This window comes from Paralichthys olivaceus, chromosome 19 (genome assembly GCF_024713975.1).
Source record: "Paralichthys olivaceus isolate ysfri-2021 chromosome 19, ASM2471397v2, whole genome shotgun sequence".
In the NCBI taxonomy this organism is placed as follows: domain Eukaryota; kingdom Metazoa; phylum Chordata; class Actinopteri; order Pleuronectiformes; family Paralichthyidae; genus Paralichthys; species Paralichthys olivaceus.
The window spans coordinates 15,340,736-15,362,058 of record NC_091111.1 but is presented as its reverse complement, the minus strand read 5'-3'; the positions used below and the strand labels follow the sequence as shown (position 1 = coordinate 15,362,058).

The 21,323-nt window shown below is 42.6% G+C and overlaps 1 protein-coding gene across 2 annotated transcripts in view; it reads left to right on the top strand.

Annotated features, from left to right (window-relative positions):
- Window positions 1-21,323, top strand: part of LOC109635991 (glutamate receptor ionotropic, kainate 2-like) — a 57,181-nt gene that overhangs the window by 15,812 nt on the left and 20,046 nt on the right. Inside the window, exons 2-6 of one of the 2 annotated variants that reach the window (XM_069515057.1) lie at window positions 1,528-1,695; window positions 2,423-2,680; window positions 5,198-5,379; window positions 7,102-7,155; window positions 8,666-8,839. In XM_069515057.1, the coding sequence (XP_069371158.1) occupies window positions 1,528-1,695; window positions 2,423-2,680; window positions 5,198-5,379; window positions 7,102-7,155; window positions 8,666-8,839 (836 nt within the window). Of the gene's footprint in view, window positions 1-1,527; window positions 1,696-2,422; window positions 2,687-5,197; window positions 5,380-7,101; window positions 7,156-8,665; window positions 8,840-21,323 lie in introns of both variants that reach the window. The other variant, XM_069515058.1, reaches the window with a different exon arrangement.

The following is a 21,323-nucleotide window of genomic DNA, read 5'->3' as shown; positions in this document are numbered from 1 at the left end:
TAGTTCCTACTTTCACAATTGGCATCAGGAAGGGAAAACTGGTAGAGGGACATCTCTAGAAATGTAATATATATCCCAAGTGACTGGCTACAACAAAGCATTAGGGCCATATTCAATAAAAAAAAAAAAAGAATCAGGTTTTGAGAACAAAGTCATAATATTATGAGATAAAGAAAAAAAGTGAAATAAGTGGAGAACCTGTGCTCGCCAAACCTGAAACCTCTTTTAATATCAGGCAGACATAACCAACGATAACCTCAGAGTTGACCGTTGCAAACATTTCCTTTTGTTTCTTTCAAAAGTTTTTAAAGTCAAAAGATTAATTATTTAGTTTTTTATGAAACTCATAGTAAATTTTGAACTCCACATTCTAACTTTATAATATCACGTATCCTAAAACTGTAACTTTATTCTCGTAGTCTCAAACATGTGTAGGTTTATAAAATACATGGAACAAAAATTACATACACTAAATAACACATCCTTTGAATGAACGTCTGTTAGAACTAAATTTACCAACGTGCATTTCTGGTGATTGTCTAATTTAGATAAATCAATTAGACGCGGCACAATCTTGAAATTGTGACACATTTGCGTTGGGTCAGTTGGAACGCCGCCTTCCTTTGTTTGGGATTCTGAAGCACGCTGACGGACCATCTGGAGCTTTAAACGTTTCTTCTCAAAATAACAACGACAAGTCTGGAGGGAGCCGCTTTAAGTCGCCGCCGCCGTACTTTGCTGCGTTAATTATATTGTCTGGCTCACGCAGCAGTGAAACAGGGTTTGTTGTTTGTTTTTGCGTGTTGAGGCTCTTTACACTTAATGAGCATCGCAAGGTGTGATTCTCATAAATCCAAAAGGTAACAAGATTTCTCAGGCAGTCGCAGCGTGGTGCTCCAACAACAAAAGTAACTGTGAAATATCATGCGCTCGAAATAGTTTGAATGAGTTTAAAAAGAAATATCCTAATGTTTTATCTTTAATTTCTGACTTGATTGATTCTTTTTCTCCTTCTCTACCTTTTGCTCTTTCCCCCCCAATCTCTTCATTCCCAGCGCTCTTGTTTTTCTTTGCCCTCCTCTCATTTGAGAATCATTAGAATCAATTGGGCAAAATTGAAGAGTGAACCTTTCTGTCAAGGCTGAGTGAGGGAGTTAAAGAAGGGCGCCCACCCCTGAACTCACCTCCCTTCGCAACTAATTGCCCGTAATTACACTGATGACTGCCACGGAATGCAAATCAGCCCGGATCCGAACGCCCGAGATCCGTCTCATGTCGACGTGCGTGACTGAACTCTGTACAGGGCTGAGCACGATATCATCAATAATATGAGAGCACATATACTGGAGGGTGGTAAAGAACAAGAAAAACGATAGCACTGCTCAAGCTGTAATTGCATCGATCAGGTCAATCATTCACTTGAATGTCACTTGTGTTAACGAATCTATTGCAATTACAAGAGACGGAATTGGCCGTTCTTGAGTTCTTGTACTGTGCTGATAATCTTTTTTTCTCTCGGGCCAACAGGAGGAATATTTGAATCCATTGAGAGCGGCCCCTCCGGAGCAGAGGAACTAGCCTTTAAATTTGCCTTGAACACAATCAACAGGAACCGCACCTTGCTCCCCAACACCACGCTGACCTATGACATCCAGAGAATCAACATCTTCGACAGCTTTGAGGCCTCCAGGAAAGGTGAGGCAGGATGAGTCATGGACGCATTTAGCAGCAACTTATTTTGTTTGCAATTAATCACAATTGATTATTGATCAGTGGAATTAGCCAGGTAAATATATATATATCTCATATAACTCTATATCATTACAGGGTTTTAAGAGTAAAAAGAAAAGGTGAAGAAATCAACTCTTTATGAAATACACAAAACATGAACAAGGGGTTTTAATTTAGGATTGTTGTCTGTAGTTTATCTCTGTTAGCTTCTGCTGATGTGATAACTATTTTCACATTTAATTATGTTAATATATCACATTTCTTCGCAGTATCTGTTGGTTTGTCATTTTTATGAGTTGGACAATAAAAATCAGTTGCTATGAGCTTTCAAATCCATATCGGTATCTGCGTTAATGTTTTTGCCAATATGAAAACGTGTATTTATTTATTTGGTTGTATTTGTGTTTTCTTTTATTTATGATAAAGCTAATGCTTAAATTGTAAACTCTCAAGCCTTAATTACATTTCTTTTTTCATTTGAATGAGTTTGATAATTATATATCGATAGATATTTAAATTGGCTGATATATCAGTATCAGACATTTTTTAACTGGCCCCCAAAACTCCACATCAGTCGGACTGTAGTCTGTTTTGGTTTGTTTGTTTCTTTGGCCTGACACGGACAGACACCGAACAGTAAGTGTTTAAATATAACAGAAACAAAAACCTGACTCTCCTACTACCCTACCAGCATGTGACCAGCTCTCCCTCGGGGTGGCGGCCATTTTTGGCCCCTCGCACAGCTCGTCGGCCAATGCAGTCCAGTCCATCTGCAACGCTCTGGGAGTGCCCCACATCCAGACCAAGTGGAAGCACCAGGTGTCGGACAACAGGGACTCGTACTTCGTCAGCCTGTACCCCGACTTCTCGTCCCTCAGCAGAGCCATCCTCGACCTGGTGCACTTCTTCAAGTGGAGGACGGTCACTGTTGTCTATGACGACAGCACAGGTACAGGTACAGATGGTGTCCGTCTTCCTCTTCAAGTCCTGTCTGCTTTTCGTGTGATGATGAATGCAACGCTGTGTTTGACCCTGAACCCGAAAAACTCTCCAGAAAAGCAGGAGGTACCAGGTGAACTACAAAAAAAAAAAAAAGTAGGGCCGCTGCTCAGAGTTCAGCGAGTGCTTTGTAACCTGTCAAGTTAATTCAGAAATCAATAGCTTACTGTTCTGCCCCAGTCCTGCAGGTGCTGCCCATGTCAGTCTTCCAGGAGAGTGAGCAGCAGCAAAGAAAAAACATAAGAGAACCACATTACCCAGAATGACCCAGTGTCTCTTCAGATTAATGCAATGCAGAATTGTAGTATGTGGGAGCTGACAACAGCCATTAATAACACGGAGACACTTGATCTCTGAGGGTGGCTATCAAATGTGTCTGCGAGCCATTTTGTCTATCCCGTGACTTTGTGGAGTGCCTCATAATATGCATTTTAAAAGACCAGTCGTATTTTAGCCGTGAGTGCCGTGATATCTTTATGAGGTAAAGTGTAGGCGCTGCGGAGAAGATAACAATATTCAAATGCGTATTCGCAATTTACGAGCGATTTGGCATGATGTGCTTGACAACTTAATGTAAGTAAATTAGACAGAGTCGAGAGGAGGTTTAAATTTTTCGACAGGTTGCATAATGAATTCACTCTCAACTCAGAGAAAATGAACATTGTCTAGCGGTTGACGTTCTAAATTGTGCCGCTAAATAGATATTTAAACCCGTTTCTGCAGCTTTTATCAGCTAATGGCGTCTCGGTGATATTAGCTTTACTGCCTCCACCAGTATGTTTAGTTTTGCAGCTGTTGCATACATTTCAGTAAACAGCCAGTCCTGCAGCATGCTAGCATTAACCTTGCATGATATCCCAATGACTCGTCCCACTTGCCACATTACTCTGACTCATCTCCTTGACCTCTCTTCACTTCGTGCCTCGGAGCTCGATATGTTAACACCCTCGTTCTCCGGCAAACTGCCCCGGCGAGATGCCGAGGGGCGACCTCTCGCCTCTCTCTCGGTCAGACCGGAGCAGCCCGGGCCTCCTATGTGGAGCATTTTCGGCTGCAACACACCTGACGCCCTGAAAAGTGTGACAGCTGCATAGCCGCACCGCATCCCCCCCGCCGCTTCCACCCAGTCCCAGGCTGTAATCACACAGCTTCATGCTCCAGGGCCCCACGCTGCTGATTGGAGCCTATCTGACGGCTGGCAGGAAAAACTATCGGAGGGGATAAAATATTCACACACAGCCGTTAGAAGATCTAGGGGGAAAGTCTGAAGGCATTAGCCAGAGCCCACAAACATCGACGCTGACAGTGTTACCCAAACGTTGAGCTCCCTTGACAGATTTTTTTTTTCCTTGCTTAACACCTCCGAAAGTGTCGGCACGAACTAAAACAGGAAGATGCAGACATGACCTAGAGTGGGGATCTATTGGGATTACCTGTGGAAAGCTCCAGGAGGTTCAGTATTCCTCCCTACAATGGTGCTTTTCACAACAAGACCTGCATGTTCCTATTTCACACCAATCTTTCTATAGGCCTCGGGGAGACCCAGCCCCACTCACAGTAACACCATTAAACTGCTCACACAGCACTTCATTTCAAAATAAAAAATAGGCTGAGCTTTCTTAAAGTGGTTGCATGAAAAAAAAAAAAAAAATCCTATCTCTCTCCAGTTCCCCCTCTCAAACTATCCTCGCCGCTCCAGCCATTTTTATACCCATGACAAGTAATCATCTCTCCCATCAATCCAGCCTCTTTCATCCCTGAACTCTGAAGTTCTTTACTGAGGGAGAAACTCATTGTAATCTCATCACAGCATCTCCCGGAGAGCTTTCTACCTGAGCGTGTGGTCGAGAAATGAAAGGTGAAGATTGTCGCTCAGTATGCAGCAGCGGCGGCAGCGGCAGCGGTGGCGTCAGGCTCCCCAGGGGCGAGTACATGCTGGGCAAACAGAGCCTCTCTCATCAGAGCAGATCTGAAGTGTGTGTGCGAGACAGAAGAGACAGAAGAGACCGGATTGACCGCAGCTTTCCATCACGATAAAATTGAAACTATTCAGTGCTACTGTATCGTATCGCACTGTAGACGACGAGAGCGCATCAACATTCAGGAGCCTTCTGTGGGATTGGAAGTTTCAGTTGAGGGGGGGGGGGGGGGTTGCAGATCGACGTTCTTTCTATTCCGTGCTTTTGGTATAAAAGAGTGCAATGTGCTGGCTTGGTGTTAAATTCTCTTGATAGGTCTGTGGCAGTCTGTTTGCTTGCCAGGCATGAGTGGGAGGATCAATAGGCTGCGGATTAGGGTGGCATGCATATGAGCCTTTCTCTGCTGAGAAAAACCGAAACCAGTTGTTTCTCTTTTGGCCTCCTCAGACTCAGAGATACTTCAAAATGGCGGCAGATCAAACGCGCTACGTTGCTGCATCTTTTAAAAAAGTCCCTTTTCACGCTATATGTATCCTCTTTGTCTGCAGGTCTCATTCGACTGCAGGAGCTAATCAAGGCGCCGTCACGATACAACATCCGTTTGAAGATCCGACAGCTGCCCACCGAGACCAAGGATGCCAAGCCACTTCTGAAGGAGATGAAGAAAGCGAAGGAGTTCCACGTCATCTTTGATTGTGGACATGAGATGGCTGCCTGGATCCTAAAGCAGGTACGAACCCACTTTAATGAGCTACAGTAGACTTTAGATTCACTATTGAACTGTCATCAATACTGTACCAACAGGTTTTCTAATGTTAGTGGAACAAAACACACAAATCGAAGATGGAACCTTAAAGTCTGAGCCACTTTCAATCATTGATCAATAACTAATAATGACTTTTCATTAGTTGCACCCCTATTAATTCATATTCACCTTTAGGTTCAATATGTAAACAGCATAGACCGTTTATAAAGATGGACTCCATGATGACACCCAAACACTGAAGCCAAAGCATCTCGATCGCCATTGGCTGGCTGCAGTATAGGTCATAAACTCCTCCATGTTAACATATGGGACATGGACCAAACTAAAACGTCAAAATACACCTTGATTACATTTCTGGTCATGTTTCACAGCTGAGAACGAGTCGCAAATATATCGATGGGACCTCGCTCCCACGTCTCTATCCCAAAAGATGGCGGAATTCTTATCCAGGATATTTTAGCTTTAGGATAGTGGAAAGAAACAGAGACGCATCTTCCATCTTTACATACAGTCTGTGGTAAACAGTTCTAGAACTTAAGTTGACGGAACAGTCTGCTGCATTTGTGCATGAGACAAGTCATTTTATCATGGCGCATCGTAAATTTAATTAAAAGTGAATTAACTGCAGTGCCAAAATTTACATAATTTCCCCTAATAGGAACACAGACCCGGCACATAGACTGATAGTTCATTCATTATGTACATGTGCTAAAACAACAAGCTCATGTGTGTTCCCTTCATTATTTTTTCTCTCTTTAAGCAATGATCCGAGTGGTTCAGATACCTACTTTCTGCTCTCTGCGTTTCTTAATCTCTCTCTAGAATATTAGATCTCTACTACTGACCCATCATAGTAGAAGCACTCCATTGCACAATAAAGGTTTTTTAATTAGAAAGTCTAATTCTGCTCACAGGCATGTTAAATTCATTTAACAGAGGCACATTATTTATGAGAACTGCGGGGGTTCTTATTGAATTGAAGTCTTCTCACGAGCATATTGCGGCGTCTCCGTACAGCTGTATGTCGACAGGAAGCAACGAGAATGGTTATTTATTGATGGTGGAGACTTGGTGCGCACAAGAACAACACAAATACTATATGTCAACAACACAGTTCAGCGCATCCTCCAATAAATTGTTATATTGTTATATTTTCATTGTAGACACACACACTGTATTTTCTTTACTATCAAGAGCTATTCTCAGAGAAAACAAAGAATTGGTTTTTATACGTTGTTTTTTCCTCCTATCACTTTGAGACGGAGGTGTGAAATAAAACAACAACAAACTCATATCAGTACAAACAACACATTTTGTGTGAAAAGTAACTAATTAAAAAACACTTTTTTCTTTTTTTAAGATAAGAAGCTTTAAATGTGTTATGTGAATTTCTCTTTCAGGAGAAGGTCCATGGAGAGGAAGAGTGGTTCAGACATTATCACCTGTGTGTGCCTCAGTGTGATGTTCACTCAGTGAATCATTCGTCAATCAGCACCAAATCAAAATGCAATAAATACAGTGTATTTATAGTTAATTTCCTCACTGTCAGTTGTTTCCGCTGGAAGAGAAGACACGTCCAAAGTGACGGTTAAATAAAAGTTAAATGAAGAATTAAAATGAATCGAGCCCATTAAGCTATTAATCTTTGATTTATCGTCACTACCCACTGTTTTCTCCTCCCTGTAGGCCCTCGCCATGGGGATGATGACAGAGTACTACCATTATATTTTTACTACTCTGGTAAGTACGCCGGCACTTGTTTAATGTTGGGGAAAATAATGCAATTACACACTATGTATGTTGTGTATCATTTTATCTGTTTAATGTGTGTGATTTGTATGGTTGTGTTTTTTTGCTCACCTGTTTTTGCTTGATGCAAGACACAAAAAAAAGAATCATCCATCTGCCCGAGTGTCTGATAACAGCTTTTCTTCTCTGAGAACAGAATTAAATACCAGGAGCCGCTCAAAGGAAAACAAAAATTATTCTCACTTTGTGTGGAGCATTTTGAACCTGAGCTAAAACACAACTTGCTGCTCAAATAGAAATGCACGGCCTTAAAATGCTGACCCGTTGTCATGTAGTTGATTTTAAATAAGCAATTTGCATTTAAAGCATCCGCTGCGGAAATAAAAGTTTTACATGCTCTTGTTTTCCCAACTCCGCACCAACCTTTCCACCCCACCGGGCTGTCCATGGCTCTGAGAGCAGGAAACAAAAGCAGTTGGATATATTTTATTCTGACTCTGGCAGCGATTGAAGTTCTCCAAAGTTCTTTGATGTAGCCACTACAAAGATTGCTGCGCTCCAGAGGAAGAGCAGCACATCTTCTCTGAGCGCGGGGAAACAGAGGCCTGAGAGCTCAGATAATAGCCCCTAGCAGATGAGACTGTCACCCATTTGGTCCATTATAGTTCTAACAAACAAATGGTGCGCTGTGGTTTGGAGCACAGTCGCAAAAAGGCTGAGTGAAGAGGTTGGAGAAAAGCGAAACCCCCGAAAAAATAAGACATTTACTGGTGCGCAGGACACGCAGCTCTCTGGAGCGCATTCACATAAGGACCAGGCTATAGATGAGAAGGGGGAGGGGGTGACAGCAGGTATGTCATCGGGAAAGGAACGAGAATAGTGATTATAGTCATGTTCACACACGCTGCTGCTGCTGCTGCTGCTAGTGGAGATGGAAACATGCCTACTCTTAACATCAGCCAGTGTTTGGCAGGTTGGAGGCCACTGCGCCGGCCAAAGCTGCTGCACACTGGTGCCGAGCCATCCGTGCTGCTTTCCGAATAGGACAGCAAACATTGACCATCACACACACACACACACACACACACACACACACACACACACACACACACACACACACACACATTCTGTACCCATCACTTACTGTTGCTCCGTCAACTGTGTTGTTTCATCCCAGAGACATCTGCCTGGTGCGATGCCAGACATGCTGCATGCAGGACAATTGGGTTGTCCTTTCACTTCCACATGATAGATGGCACTCCACCAAAAGCCTGCCTGTAACCTTGAGAGCCTCGCCTTAATCAGGGCCACTGCCTCAGCATGAGATAAAATAACTCCTGAAACACCTTCAACTGCTCTTCTCCTCTCACCTCGTTTCGCCAAAGCTGACACTCAACTTAATGTTTTCAATTAAACTCATGAAGGTTGTTAAGAAAATGAGCAGGAATTACTTTTTTTTTTTTTTGCAGCTCAAACACATCTAGACTTTTTATGCTTCCAGGACCTTTATGCCCTGGACATGGAACCGTATCGTTTCAGTGGCGTCAACATGACGGGGTTCCGCATCCTCAACACAGAAAATTCTCAGGTGACGTCAATCATCGAGAAGTGGTCAATGGAGCGGCTACAAGCCCCGCCCAAACCGGACTCCGGCCTGCTGGATGGATTCATGACGGTAGGCTCGGCTTGTTTTATGCTGCTTATGTAATGCACGCTGTGTCGTGCATGCGGAAACGTGCTCAGAGCTCATTCCTGTATTTCCAAGTGACCGAGTGGAACAGCATGTAACAGAGTGAACCTTTGGGGATATCGTGTTGGAGGCTCTTATTTATGAAGCCACACATGATGGTGGATTCAATATTTTATTGTTTTAGAGAAGAACGAATGAGCACCAGGTGTCAATCACTGGTTCCATGGTGTGGGCGCGGGAGCAGTGTGAATGCCCTCTGTGCGGGGCTTCTGGGTTGGCGCTCTTGGGTCTAAATGCTCAGTAATGAGGCGGTGTGAATGGTAATAGCCGTTTATCTGCCCTCCTGCCTCTCACAACTCTCCTCTGGGAGCGTGGCCAAAATATGACAATCTGTCAGTGTTCATGCAGAGAGAGGGAGCAAATTGGATGGAAATTATGGCCTTGGTTTTTTTAGGATGCCGTCCAAAAAAGCATGGGATAAGGTGATTTGAAAGTGAAAACTGGAATGAAGCTTGTCATGGACGTTCAAGGTCCCTCTCTGTGTCTCTTGCTGTAAACAGTCAATTTACCCCACCCCCACCTTCCTCCTTCTGTCATGACACCTTCCTTGCAGACAAACACCCTTTTTTATTTTTTCTGTCCTTCTTTCAGCCGCTTCTTCTTTCTTCATGGCAGATTAAGGATCGGCTATCAAAAATCTGTGTAATGAAAAAAGTGTCTTTGCATCAGAGACTTAAAGACGAGCCTTCAAATGAGATGCGGTGCCTCGTATATCAATCACAGCCTCGCACACAATCAAAAATGGAAAATCAAGCTGTCACGTCGACAAATGTGTTTTAACTTCACTTTTCCTAAATAAAGACGTAAACATCTTATCAGAAACGTGCAGCACACCCTGCTGTAAATATAGAAATATATTATTATTATTTATTTCCCTCAAGCATTAACATGTGCATCCCTTTTTTTTCCCATGTGGCACTCGAGTGCAGATAAACAAGCAAAGCAGTTATGTTTGCAGAAAGATTAATGCAATGCACAAAGAGGTTAAATGATTTAATTTTTTTCTCCCCTCCACCGGAAATTAATGTGTGTTAGTGGAGACTGTTGAATTGATTAATTAGCATTGCATGAATCATTTTGTCAGATCCTATACCACATATTGACACATCTCACTGGACCAGAACTGCCGTTAAATAATAAATAATACGTCCAAAGCCTCGTGCAAGCTTGATAAAGTACTTCATTAGAGCGCTCTATTTACAAATCCAGCTCTGATGTGTTTTAGTCTGTGGAGTGTTCCACCCTCTAAGAGGATTCTTCATAATGAGCAAATAAAGAGATAGCAGCGTGAATATACAGCAACACATTGTCATTTTAATGGTATATTAAAAGCAGAAGCAGTTGTGCTGGTGTTTATAAAACCAGGTCCTACCCACATTATGAATGGATGGATTTGAATAACATTTGGTTTCTCTGCAAATCACACGACTTTAATTAATTTGTAGATTTGCCTTTATGCCACGGCGCTCTGGGCTTCTGAGGAGCCAGGAGGGTATCATTAAATTAAAATGTGGGAGGGCTGCAGCAGCCAGTGTGTGACCTTCCACCCCCGACCCTCCCTCCAGCCGTTTCTCTTATTCCCTCTCTCTTCATACCTTGTCCTTCTCTGCAGCACAGAAGCCTCGCTGGGCTCTGGAGGCTTTTTTTTTTTTTTTTTTTGCACTCGGTGACCAGGCAACAGTTGTGTGGTGGTTGTTACCAGGGCGACGTCGTTCCGTGTCACCTTGTGATTTCATGGGGGATTGATTGATTGAGGGTGGGGGGAGGGGGAGGGAGGTGAAGTAGGTAAAATGGTGGCGCAGGAGGTGGGAGGGGCAGTTGATGATCAGCGGGAGGGGTTGGAGGAGGACAGGCGGGAGAGATGGGGGGGGGGGTGTTGCGAGCATTGGAAGGTGCTTGTGATGTCTTCTCACACCACTGGCCTCGCATTAATGTGGGCTGGTGTATAATCACAGTGACACTCCGTGCCTTGGGTGAGGCCGAGCGTTGTCTCAGGGAAGGATGCATAATGAGAAGTCCCTCCTCGGCCGAGGCCGGCTCGCAGACACAAACACACCCGGCCTCTCAACTCTTTTTGTTAGCGGTACCTCTGGAGCCACGCAGAATAAGAGCGGGGAGGCTAATTAGTCGAGTTTGTGGGCGTGAGAGTGCGGATGATATCGTCTGCACCGTCCTCTGTCGACTCTTTAACCGCATCCCTGGAGTCGTTTGCGGCTGAAACTGTTTTACCTCAAACTTCATTATCAGTGTGTGAATTAACAGCAGTGAAAAAACGATGTGTTTCAATAGCTAGATATACAGATTGGATTTTTTTTTTATTTTTCGCATCTAATCTGATCATAATTTCGTCCCATCTGTGTACAATCATTGCCTGCAGCTAATGCCAGATTTGATTTTAATGCTTTGCTGTAATTTGAATTCTTTTAAATCCTCCATTCACTGAACTAAGTATATACTTGGATTTAATTGAGAGAGAGAGAGAAAAGCTGTTTCCCAGTTGTGTGCGTATCTGAAGCTTTAGGCTGCGGATATTTCCTCCATCTACATCATTTCACGTACGTCTACATTTCATTGAGCTGTAATTACCACAACAGAGGACGAGATTTTCTCCAGTGTCATCAACACAATTGAAAGTTCTGGTGTAATAGCTCATAATAATGACTCTGTTATTAATAGAGAGCAGATGTTTGGGGCGATGTGTGTGTGGCACGACGAGGCTGCTCCTTTTAATTCACAGTATAAAAAGCTCTAAGACTAATCGAGCTAAATGATTCGGAAAAAAACATCAAGATATTTAACTTGCTTCCAATGTGAGCAAATGTTTTTTTATATCAGCAGATATGCAAACACATCCTTGAGCAATAACTTTAAAATCAGCACAGGAACATGTCTACTCAGCAAACTTTCCCAGGATACTGTAAATAATTGCTAATGACAATGATTTAAAAGGCCCTGCCCCTAACACATGAATGTGTTTATCTTTCTTCTTCCTCCTGCTCACAGCACATAATCCTTTTTTAGTTGTGGTGACACATAGATGATTAGAGAGACCTGAACATTTGATATATTTTACACTCATGTTGTAAATAATTCTATTATTCTTCAAATACTGGTGCATCTTCAGCTGTAGCTTTTCGCTGTATTGACTTTTAGTTACTGTATCCCTATAAAGTTGTTATTGGCAGTCTGCCCCCCCCCCCCGCCCCCCCACGGGATACAATTTGCAGACCCAGGCACTAGGGGATTCAGCGATGCACGTGTACGCTGATGTCTCAATTCAGCGGAATTTGGAGCGTGAAAGCTGTGATTTGCGACAGGAAATCATTCCCTACCCCGTTAATTTTTTGACACATTTCACTAATCAAGACAAAACTCCTTGCCTACAGCCCCATGCCCAACGAGAGCCCCGCAGACCTGGCAAGATTTATATGTAATTTGTGACCGGCTTGACATTTGTGAGCCGAGACGCTGCCTCCATTTGCAAACTGCGTGTGATCCGCTCTTGCAAACCGTTCCTGTGAGTCGAGCCCCTGGAGGTTGTTCTGAAAACTAAATCCAAAGTATGCATGTACAGTATTTTATATGTGAAAGACCAACATTTGATTCTTCATTAGTGTAACAATAAATCCTCTCAGCCCCAGTTTGCTTGGTTGCAGAGTTTAAGGTTTGTTTGTTTCCCCCGGTCATCAATGCATGTGTCGTTTGGAACTGAAATTAGTTAACATGACTGTTTTATTAGTGCACCTGGTATAGTTTTAAATGGGATGTTCTGACTTTTGAAGGTGATCGACTAGTTGTTGCCTCCGTTTATTTGTTGGTTGGTTTGTTAGCAAGATTACGCAAAATACTACTGGACGCATTATTCTAAAACGCTTTTTAACATTTACCTTGATTTCTCAGAGAGTAATTCATGGATCTTGAAGTAAAAAATCTGTCATGTTTTGTTTTGATATTTACGAGTGTGTGAAATTTGGTGCAGATCCAAATAAAGATCTGGATCTAGTAAATTTAAATGTGGTTTTCATCAGGGGACCTTCATGGAGGTATGCACACTAGTGAGGGCCAATTATTCTGATGCACTTGTTATATGAGCTTTTTTTATGTGATATCTTGACCCAGTTGTTTACGTCTGTTTAATTAATTGCAGACTGTGCCTTTAAATATTCTTGGCACATTACCTCTCAAAACATAAGAGTACATTTACTGCAGAACTAGTATACTTTGAGGGGATATACTTCAACTCTGTTTGGGCTTGAATTCGGGATTCTGTGAGCAGCGAATGAAGACCGAAGGGAAAATTGTGAGGAAGCAGGTTTGCTGAGAAATGCACAGCGAGAGAGAGAACACACACACCTTGCTGCATTAACAAGGACTGCTGGGAGTTGAGTGGGAGCCACCCACACAGTGAGAGCAGGATAGAGGAACCCGTGTGGTGGCAGCGACACTCTCGTTAGAACGTGTTTTACCGCACATGTTTACATACAAGCGTGTGTTTGTACTGTCCTGTACTGAGCTGTGAAACACGCTGCGCACACGGTGGAAGATGATTCAGTTCCACACATTTAGTGGCTCCTCTGAAGCGGGGAGGGGTGGGGGTGGGGGTTGGGGGGGTTGGGGGGTGCTTGGCTCTGGTTTGGCCTTGCCGGCGGGTTAGTTGTAGGGGAGCACACGGCTGCATGTAATCTGACAATAGAGGGAGAATACCGACACATGGATCCGTACAACATTTCATCCCGATGAGGGTCCTCAGCACGAGTGTTGAGCCAAATGTGCTGCTCCCCAGTCGATACCATATTGAATAGAGGACATACACTCTAATTTTCACTGATATAAATCACCGCCCAAATGAACTTTACTGGATATTAGACTTGGCATTTAGGGAGTTCTTTTATTCGTTTGAGGCCGACTTCAGTCTTCACCCTGCGGCTTAAATACGTTCTACTGCACATTCAATGAGCTCATCTCCAATATCCATACGTAGCAGTTTTGTGCAGCAGATTCTGTTTGGGTGCATCAACCAATGCATCAGCATGACTGTGATTATTGCAGAGTTACCTCCGATATATTATTATCGACATTTCAACCAATTAGTGAGAAGGAATTGAGGTAGAGAAATGCCCCCAAACTGTGTTTCTAAATAGCATTTACAAGTTTATTTTTCAACTTTCAACCACAACACCCACACTTACAGATGAGCTAATGGGCGCCCGGCATACAGAGTTCTCCTTCATGCGATATACAGGTATATTGGTTACAGAGCAAATCCTGGCTTATATATCAGATATGTTTGAGTCAAATGTATAAAGTCAGTATACTTCTCTAATTAGGTGTCATTGCAACCTGTTCTCCAGATCTTTGAAAGGTCTTTTTGCTGCTACAAAGAATATCGTGTTGTTTTGATGTTGCATTTGATACAGGACGATACAGAGCGAACAGAACAAGCTCCGCACACATGCACCAGGTCGATTGCGTCCATTACACCAATGTGATCTCACTCCGTCTGATCCCAGTTGGCAGAGGAGCGAGCCTTTTAAAGACAGCAACTGTGGAGAGCAGACACTCGATGCCCTGTGCCGGGCACCACCAGCTGGGCTTGGCACAGCATCAACATTATTAGCACCACTGCTCCCTCGGTCCATAGAAGCCTTTTGTGGGTGAGAACAGGCGGAGGGAGAGGAGGTATTTAAAAGGAAAGATTTATTATCTTTAGTTTTGTTTAGCACATTTCACTTTAATGTGGCTTTTATTTATTATCTTTATAAACTGAAAAAGAAAAAAGGGAAACCATACAAATAGGTTAAAACAAAAAAACACACAAACAGCCTCCCTGACAATATCCTCCAGCAGGTCCCATACTGTGTGACAGACGTTCCTCGACAGTATAATGCAAGCAGGCGCCTGCTGAGGTTATATAGGACAATAAAAGCCTGTGCAATCAGGGACTACAACCATCATCAGATCACTATCATACAATCAGCCCCTGGAGACGGGTGCAGGCAGCGGGAGCCGAGTGTCATGGTCACACTGGTGCTCAGGGATATTGGCTGGCCTTGGGATCTTTAGGCAAGCTATCATCCTTTGAGAGGCTGCTCCTCCCACCTATACGCACATATACTGTACAGAATGTATAGAGAAAGAACCAGAACAGTTTATATAATCAGGTGCAGAGATCGTACTTTATACTCCAGGTTTTCAGCACTCTTATCACAAGGCTCTTCCTTAGACTTCTGATAAAAAAAACTCGGTCGCCATCTTAAATCATCACAATCTTCCTCAAAAAAATCACAATAAAGTAGATATCATAATAAATCTACATAGAAATATAGTGTATTTCACACTTATATAGAATTCAAGTCACATCAATAGAAGGTATTCCAGAACAAGTTCAAGTTCTAATTTGTCTACCACACAGGCTGGTAGTTTAAATCATTTGTTCATCCAGCATCCATCAAAATGTTTTTACTAAACTTGCTGATATCTTCACATGTTTATAATCGTGCTCACAAATTAAAATGACTAATATATCTCCAGAGAAATGCATTGCAAAAAGTATCTGCACTATTATTGCTGTGTAAAAATAAGTGCATGTTCCTGCTACACTTTTTTTTAATTGGCAGCATCAGTCTATCTGGGGATTGTGGAGAGGCCTCCTGTTTGCCCACTGTTTAGGAGCACCCCAGATGTAATTAACACTCCCTGTGTTGTTTACACTATAAATCAAGTGCGGACTCCCTCCATACCGCCTGCATCCTCTCCACCAGATGGTAGCGAGATGCGAAGGACTGTTTAGCCGTCACAACAAACTCCTCTCTCCTCCTCCACTGAGCAGCGTCCAGATCTAACTGCTGGTTGCTGCAGACAAAGCCGAGCTCTTAAGTGACTCTCTGCTTAATCACGACCAGTGTCTTGGCTTGTTTTCAAGGGGTTTGAGTTGTGAAAGCTTTGTTGCTGTGGAAATATTGGACCGTGTAAGTAATGAACCAAGGGGGTGAAGAACCTGTGGAGTGGGCACCTACTAGCCTCTTTAGCTGGACCTGGCTGGAGGCTGATTAAATATGAGGAAAGGCCATCATGTTAAACAGCCACTTAATCAGAGGTAGGTTAGGCAGCGTGGTGCTAATTAGGGTGGACTCTAAAGTGGACAGTGCTGCCAACAGCACGCTGTTGCCTGAAGGCTCTGGTGGGACACCACTGCTCTGAGGATTCACCGCCTCTACTTTGACAAGTGTCGTATTGGTTGCTTCTCGTGTGCAGTGACTTACAGTAACAATCTGTGACAGTTTTAGCCACACTAGTAGCGTGGCTCCAGGGATCGCTGCGTCAGTCCGTCCACCGTCCAGACCACAGACTGTATGTAAAGATGGACGAGGCGTCTCCACTTCCTCCCACTATCCAGACATAAAGCCAAAATATCCTGGATACCATTGGTGCCATCTTGCGCATTTGGAGCCAAAGTGTGCGCTGTAGTAATTGGGAAATTTCAAAATTCAGCCATCAATCTTGATATTTCTCTTCGTTTTTATGCATTAATAACTCATTGGAACAAAACTTACTGGCAAAATTACCACTTGAATATATTATAGGGATAGGAACTATGTAAAATGACTGAATTGGGGAGACTGGGATTGAACTGGCAACCCTCTGGTCAGTGGACCAGAATCTGACCCTTTTTCTACTTCTGTTGAAATATGTTATTTTAGCAATACTGGGAAAACTAAAAGGTGAGAAGAATGTGAGGTCAGAGTGGAGGTTTTTTCCACATTAAAGCATCTGTCAGTATTTGATAAGAGAAAGACAACATCGATACTGAATAAATGTATATTCACATACATCAAACAGACTTCTGCTCATTCTCTCATCACTCCCACAGGAACCTTTCTTTTTAACTATAGAATCCTCTGCTGTGTAGTTCTTTATCCCTTTTTAAAGTGCACTTAAATCTACAATAAAGCCATGAATGTGCTTTCACATAAATCCATAAATCAATGGATCTGTTACCCAGGGGTCCTCATCGGAAGAAAGCCAGTTCTCACTTCCTTCCCTGTGACAAAAACCTAATTTAAAAAAATGCAACGGGGCTGCTCTGTTGCCTCAGCATGTGAAAATGCAATGTGAGAAAGGGATTAAACCTCCAACGCACAAAAGAAAGAGTAAAAATGACAGTGACGGCGCTGGCAAAGCCTCCACATATACCCACGGCTCAGTGAAATACTGGAGAGAGCAACCAGGGGAAGGAGGAGGAGGTAAAATGCTAAAAGAGAAAATGAGAGACAAAAGGAAAGAAGGGAAGGAGAGAGTGAACTGGAGGTGAACAGGCCGTCAGAAAGAAAGAAAGACAGAGAGAGACGGAGGAAAAGTTAGAGACAGAGAGAGATGACACAACGAGCCCCAGTCGCCTGAGGGCTTTTTTTTCCTCTGCAAAATGATCTGACACTGCCCGCTCTCCCCTCTCTGTTAGGAGGCCTGAAACAGCCGTAATGTAGCCCATAAATCACATGTGTCGCATTTCACTGTTTTTCAACTCTTTTTATTGTGTTACCTCAGTGAAACTTCTCAACATTCGGACACGGTTTTGTAACCGAAGGCCTCACGTAAACCACCATCACCAGATATACCGGGTTACATTTTACATTAAGGGTAAATGAGTCAATTTAAACAGGAAAAGAGGAAGAAAAGAAATACAGAAAAATAAAAGAGAAGTAAAATTAATATTTTCCAATAGGAAACAAAATTTGCCTAAAAGCACCAGAAACATGTTACATCCCCTAATCTGTTGAAAATAGAATATATACACATCTATTTGTCTGACCCTTACTCCTTATGTAAAACCACCATGTGTCTGTTTGGACAGAAAGGGGCATATTCATTTAACCCTGTTTCCAGACCTTATGCTAAGCTAAGCTAACTGTCCGTGTCCCTCGTGACAATTCCATCTTGACAGATAAAGTTAATAATTCGCTTGGTGCAGGCTGAAACTTGATTAAAGCAGAAATGATGATTTAATGGTGTATTTTTCTGACATGGAAATCTGCTTGACGAGTGAAGGTTTAATTGCTAAAAATCATAGTTAAAAAAAAAATGCAGCAATTTAGCTGACAGCGGAATATTATGACGGCCATACTTGCGCTGCACCGACCGTGTGCGGTGAAGCGGCACAAATGCACATAAACTATGGAATGAAATGAATAATTACCTCCCTCTTCTATCAAATCATCAAACCCAACGGGCCTGTCTGTGATCTGAGGGCCGAGACTTCAAGCTCGGAGAAAACAATGAGCTTCTCTCTCTCTCTCTCCCGATGACATTGTGACTCCGCTGCTGATGGCGATGCTGCCAGTGTGTGTGTGTGTGTCTGTGTGTGTGTGTGTGTGTGTGTGTGTTGTTGTTGCCTTGTGCCTAGCCATGCATGTTGAATAACAGGTCAGTGTTAATCTTATTAGGGCTAATCAGATGTATGTGATATGTACAAACATTGGAGCTCCACTGTACACAAGCAGCCACAGCACACGTCCATCTCAAGAGGGGAAGTGGGGCGTGTGCGTGGATGTGTGTATGTGTGTGTGTGGTGTGAGGAATGCTGGGTAAAAGGGTGAGTGATTGAGAAGAGAAAGAGAGATGTCGTTTGTCAGGTGCTACGTTATCAGAGAAGATATGGAATTATGCACAGGTGGAGAGCTGGTGTGAATACTGATGCAGTAAAAAATTAATATTTTTGCATACACACACAGACACACACTCACACACACAGACACACACACACAGCAGCCACAGCTCAGTGGAGTCTGCAGCTCACCTTCTCTAAGTGAGGAAACTGAATGCAACTGGGAAGCCAGCAAGTTTAGTTTTGTCACTGTGTCTGGCTGTGTTTTTTTTTTGTGTACGCACTACATCCTGCTAATTGGCTCCTGCATGTGTGTTGATATATGCTCCTCACGTATCGTGTTCATGAGAGAGAAAGAGAGAGAGAAATGGAAAGATGAACTGAGATATCAAGGCCTGGAAAAGAAAGATGTAAAGTCTGGGGGGGGGGGGATGTGAGTCGTTCTGCGAAGGACAGGGTCATCCAGACGTCTAGTGAAGCAGGAGGGGGTTGTGTGATTTTGAATGATTACGGGGGTGTTTGAGTGGGAGAGAGGGAGACAGAGAGAGGTTTTGGGCACCTTGTTTGAAACCTTCCATCTCTGTCTGAGTTTCCCCGTGGTTGAAGATTGGTTTCGCATTAAGCACTTTAAAAAACACCCCACAGGACCTGTGCTTGGCCGCGAAATAAATATCTCAATCGCTCTCAGATTGTTTTAAATTGAACGCAATCTGCCGGTGGTGTGAGCCGTCATCTCAACACCCCACACCCGGCCCTGATCTCTCCTCCTTCCACCTTTTTCAGGAATTGTTTTGCACCAAAGGCAAGTAGGGAAAAAGATCTTTACCGTATAAATCATTCGAGCCGGGCGATGTTTGATATATCACAGTGAGCAAAAGTTAAAAGATGGGGGAAATATTTCCAGGAAGGGTTGTTAAGTCGGAGGTGGGGGAGCTAACAGAGTGACATAAATCATTCAAACAAAGAGGCTGATGGGGGATTCAGGGAAGTATTTTGGCCTCAGAGTGCAAACACAGTAGCAACTCAAATGTGTTTGCACTGTACAACATCTAATAAACTGTTTCTCCTCCTGCTCAAATAAACCGATGCATCCTGCGGCCAAATCCATCTTTGTGTTACGAGAAACAAATTCCTGTCTCTAATGTTGCCCTGTTGCAGATTAATCATGTGGTAAACATATTAACTGTCAGTGTTGTTGTAAGGTCATTTCAAAGTCTACATTTTGAAACTAGATTCCCACACAAATACTGAATATGATTTATCATCTTAGCATATTTTATCTTTATTATTATGTATGTTTTGTAATCGTACATTTTTATTCCTCCACTGCGGTGACAGCCAGCAGGTAGAGACTTTGTGTTTTCTGGTTGTAAATCCGTCCCATCCTTGTGAACATGACATTTTGAGAAGTCCTCCAGGGAATTTCTTTAAATTTGGTACAAATATTCACTTGGACTCCGGAATAAAGTGATTCGAATTTGGTGGTTGAGGGTGGAAGGTAAACGACACCGTGACCTTACAAACACATTTATTTTTGTCTTTAGATTTGGTACAAATTTTGGACATCAGAGCTCAAGGCCACGGTTACCTCTCAAAACCCTGTTTGCCACATGAATTTGTTATCTTAAGAACGCCTCGAGAGAATCCTTTCAAATTTGGAGCAAATGTTCACTTAGGCTCACGGATTAACAGATTTGATTTGAGTGGTCAAATTTTGGGCCTCTTGAGATCATATCTTAAGTCTGGCTTTAGTGAATTTCTTCAAGTTTTGATGAACTGATTTCCATGGTTAAAGGTCACGGTGACCTCATATTATTATTGAGGAGTGAAACTGCGCTGGAGGTTGGAGGCATCCATCCGCAGGCTGGTAATTATACTTCCACAGAGAACTGCACACAAAAATAAAAACATGTCAGTTTTATAAGTTAATTAAATCTCACATTTATTCATAAAATCCTACTTTTCCCCGAGCCATGTGAGATTCGTGCCGCAGGATAAGACATTTTTGCTGGTTTAAACCCTTTTTTCTATTATGTGCAGGGTATGAAACAAAACTAACAGAAAAAACATATTCATGAAAAACAAATGAAACTGTCTCACCTCCGGCTGATCCTGATGTAAAACCCCGACTTAAAGACGGCAGGAACACACAGTTTGAACTGGGTGCTCTTTGTACAGTGGTCCGTCACGTCACACGTGCTGTAGTCTCATATAGGAGGTAACATCTGTTCAGCTTTTATGAAATTAATTATCAGCCTCCTGTCACACATCAAGGTTGAGCCAAAATATCCTCAGCTGGACTTTTTTTCATGAAAAGAAAAGTAAAAATAAACTTCCAAGCAGGAATTTAAGACAGTGTCTGTTTTTAGCAAACAAGGTGTCAGATTGTTTTTTTTATCATGTTTTAACTGAATATATTTATAGCTGTTGTTTGGCCAAATTAAATAGACTTAATAGATGGAAGAACAGAATGTGACAAGTCAAACTCGAACAGATTTGTAGAAGCAGAGGAGGGGTTTTTTTTGTTTGGATTTCATGACTTTAACTTAGTAACAGCCAAACTGAAATTAATCAAAAAAGAATTTGGCGAACGAATGAGCTCAAAACACATCGTGTACATTTGAAATGGAAGGCAGTGGACTGAGTCTGAATGTGATTGTTACAACATCTTTCTTTCTTTGAAAATGCATCTGCAGAAAAAAAGAAAAACCTAGATTCAGTCCATCGGTGTGTTTTTGTACAACGTTGGCAACACAATAACTGGATGATTGAAAATGAACTTTCCCTTCAGTGGAGAAAATAGTGTTT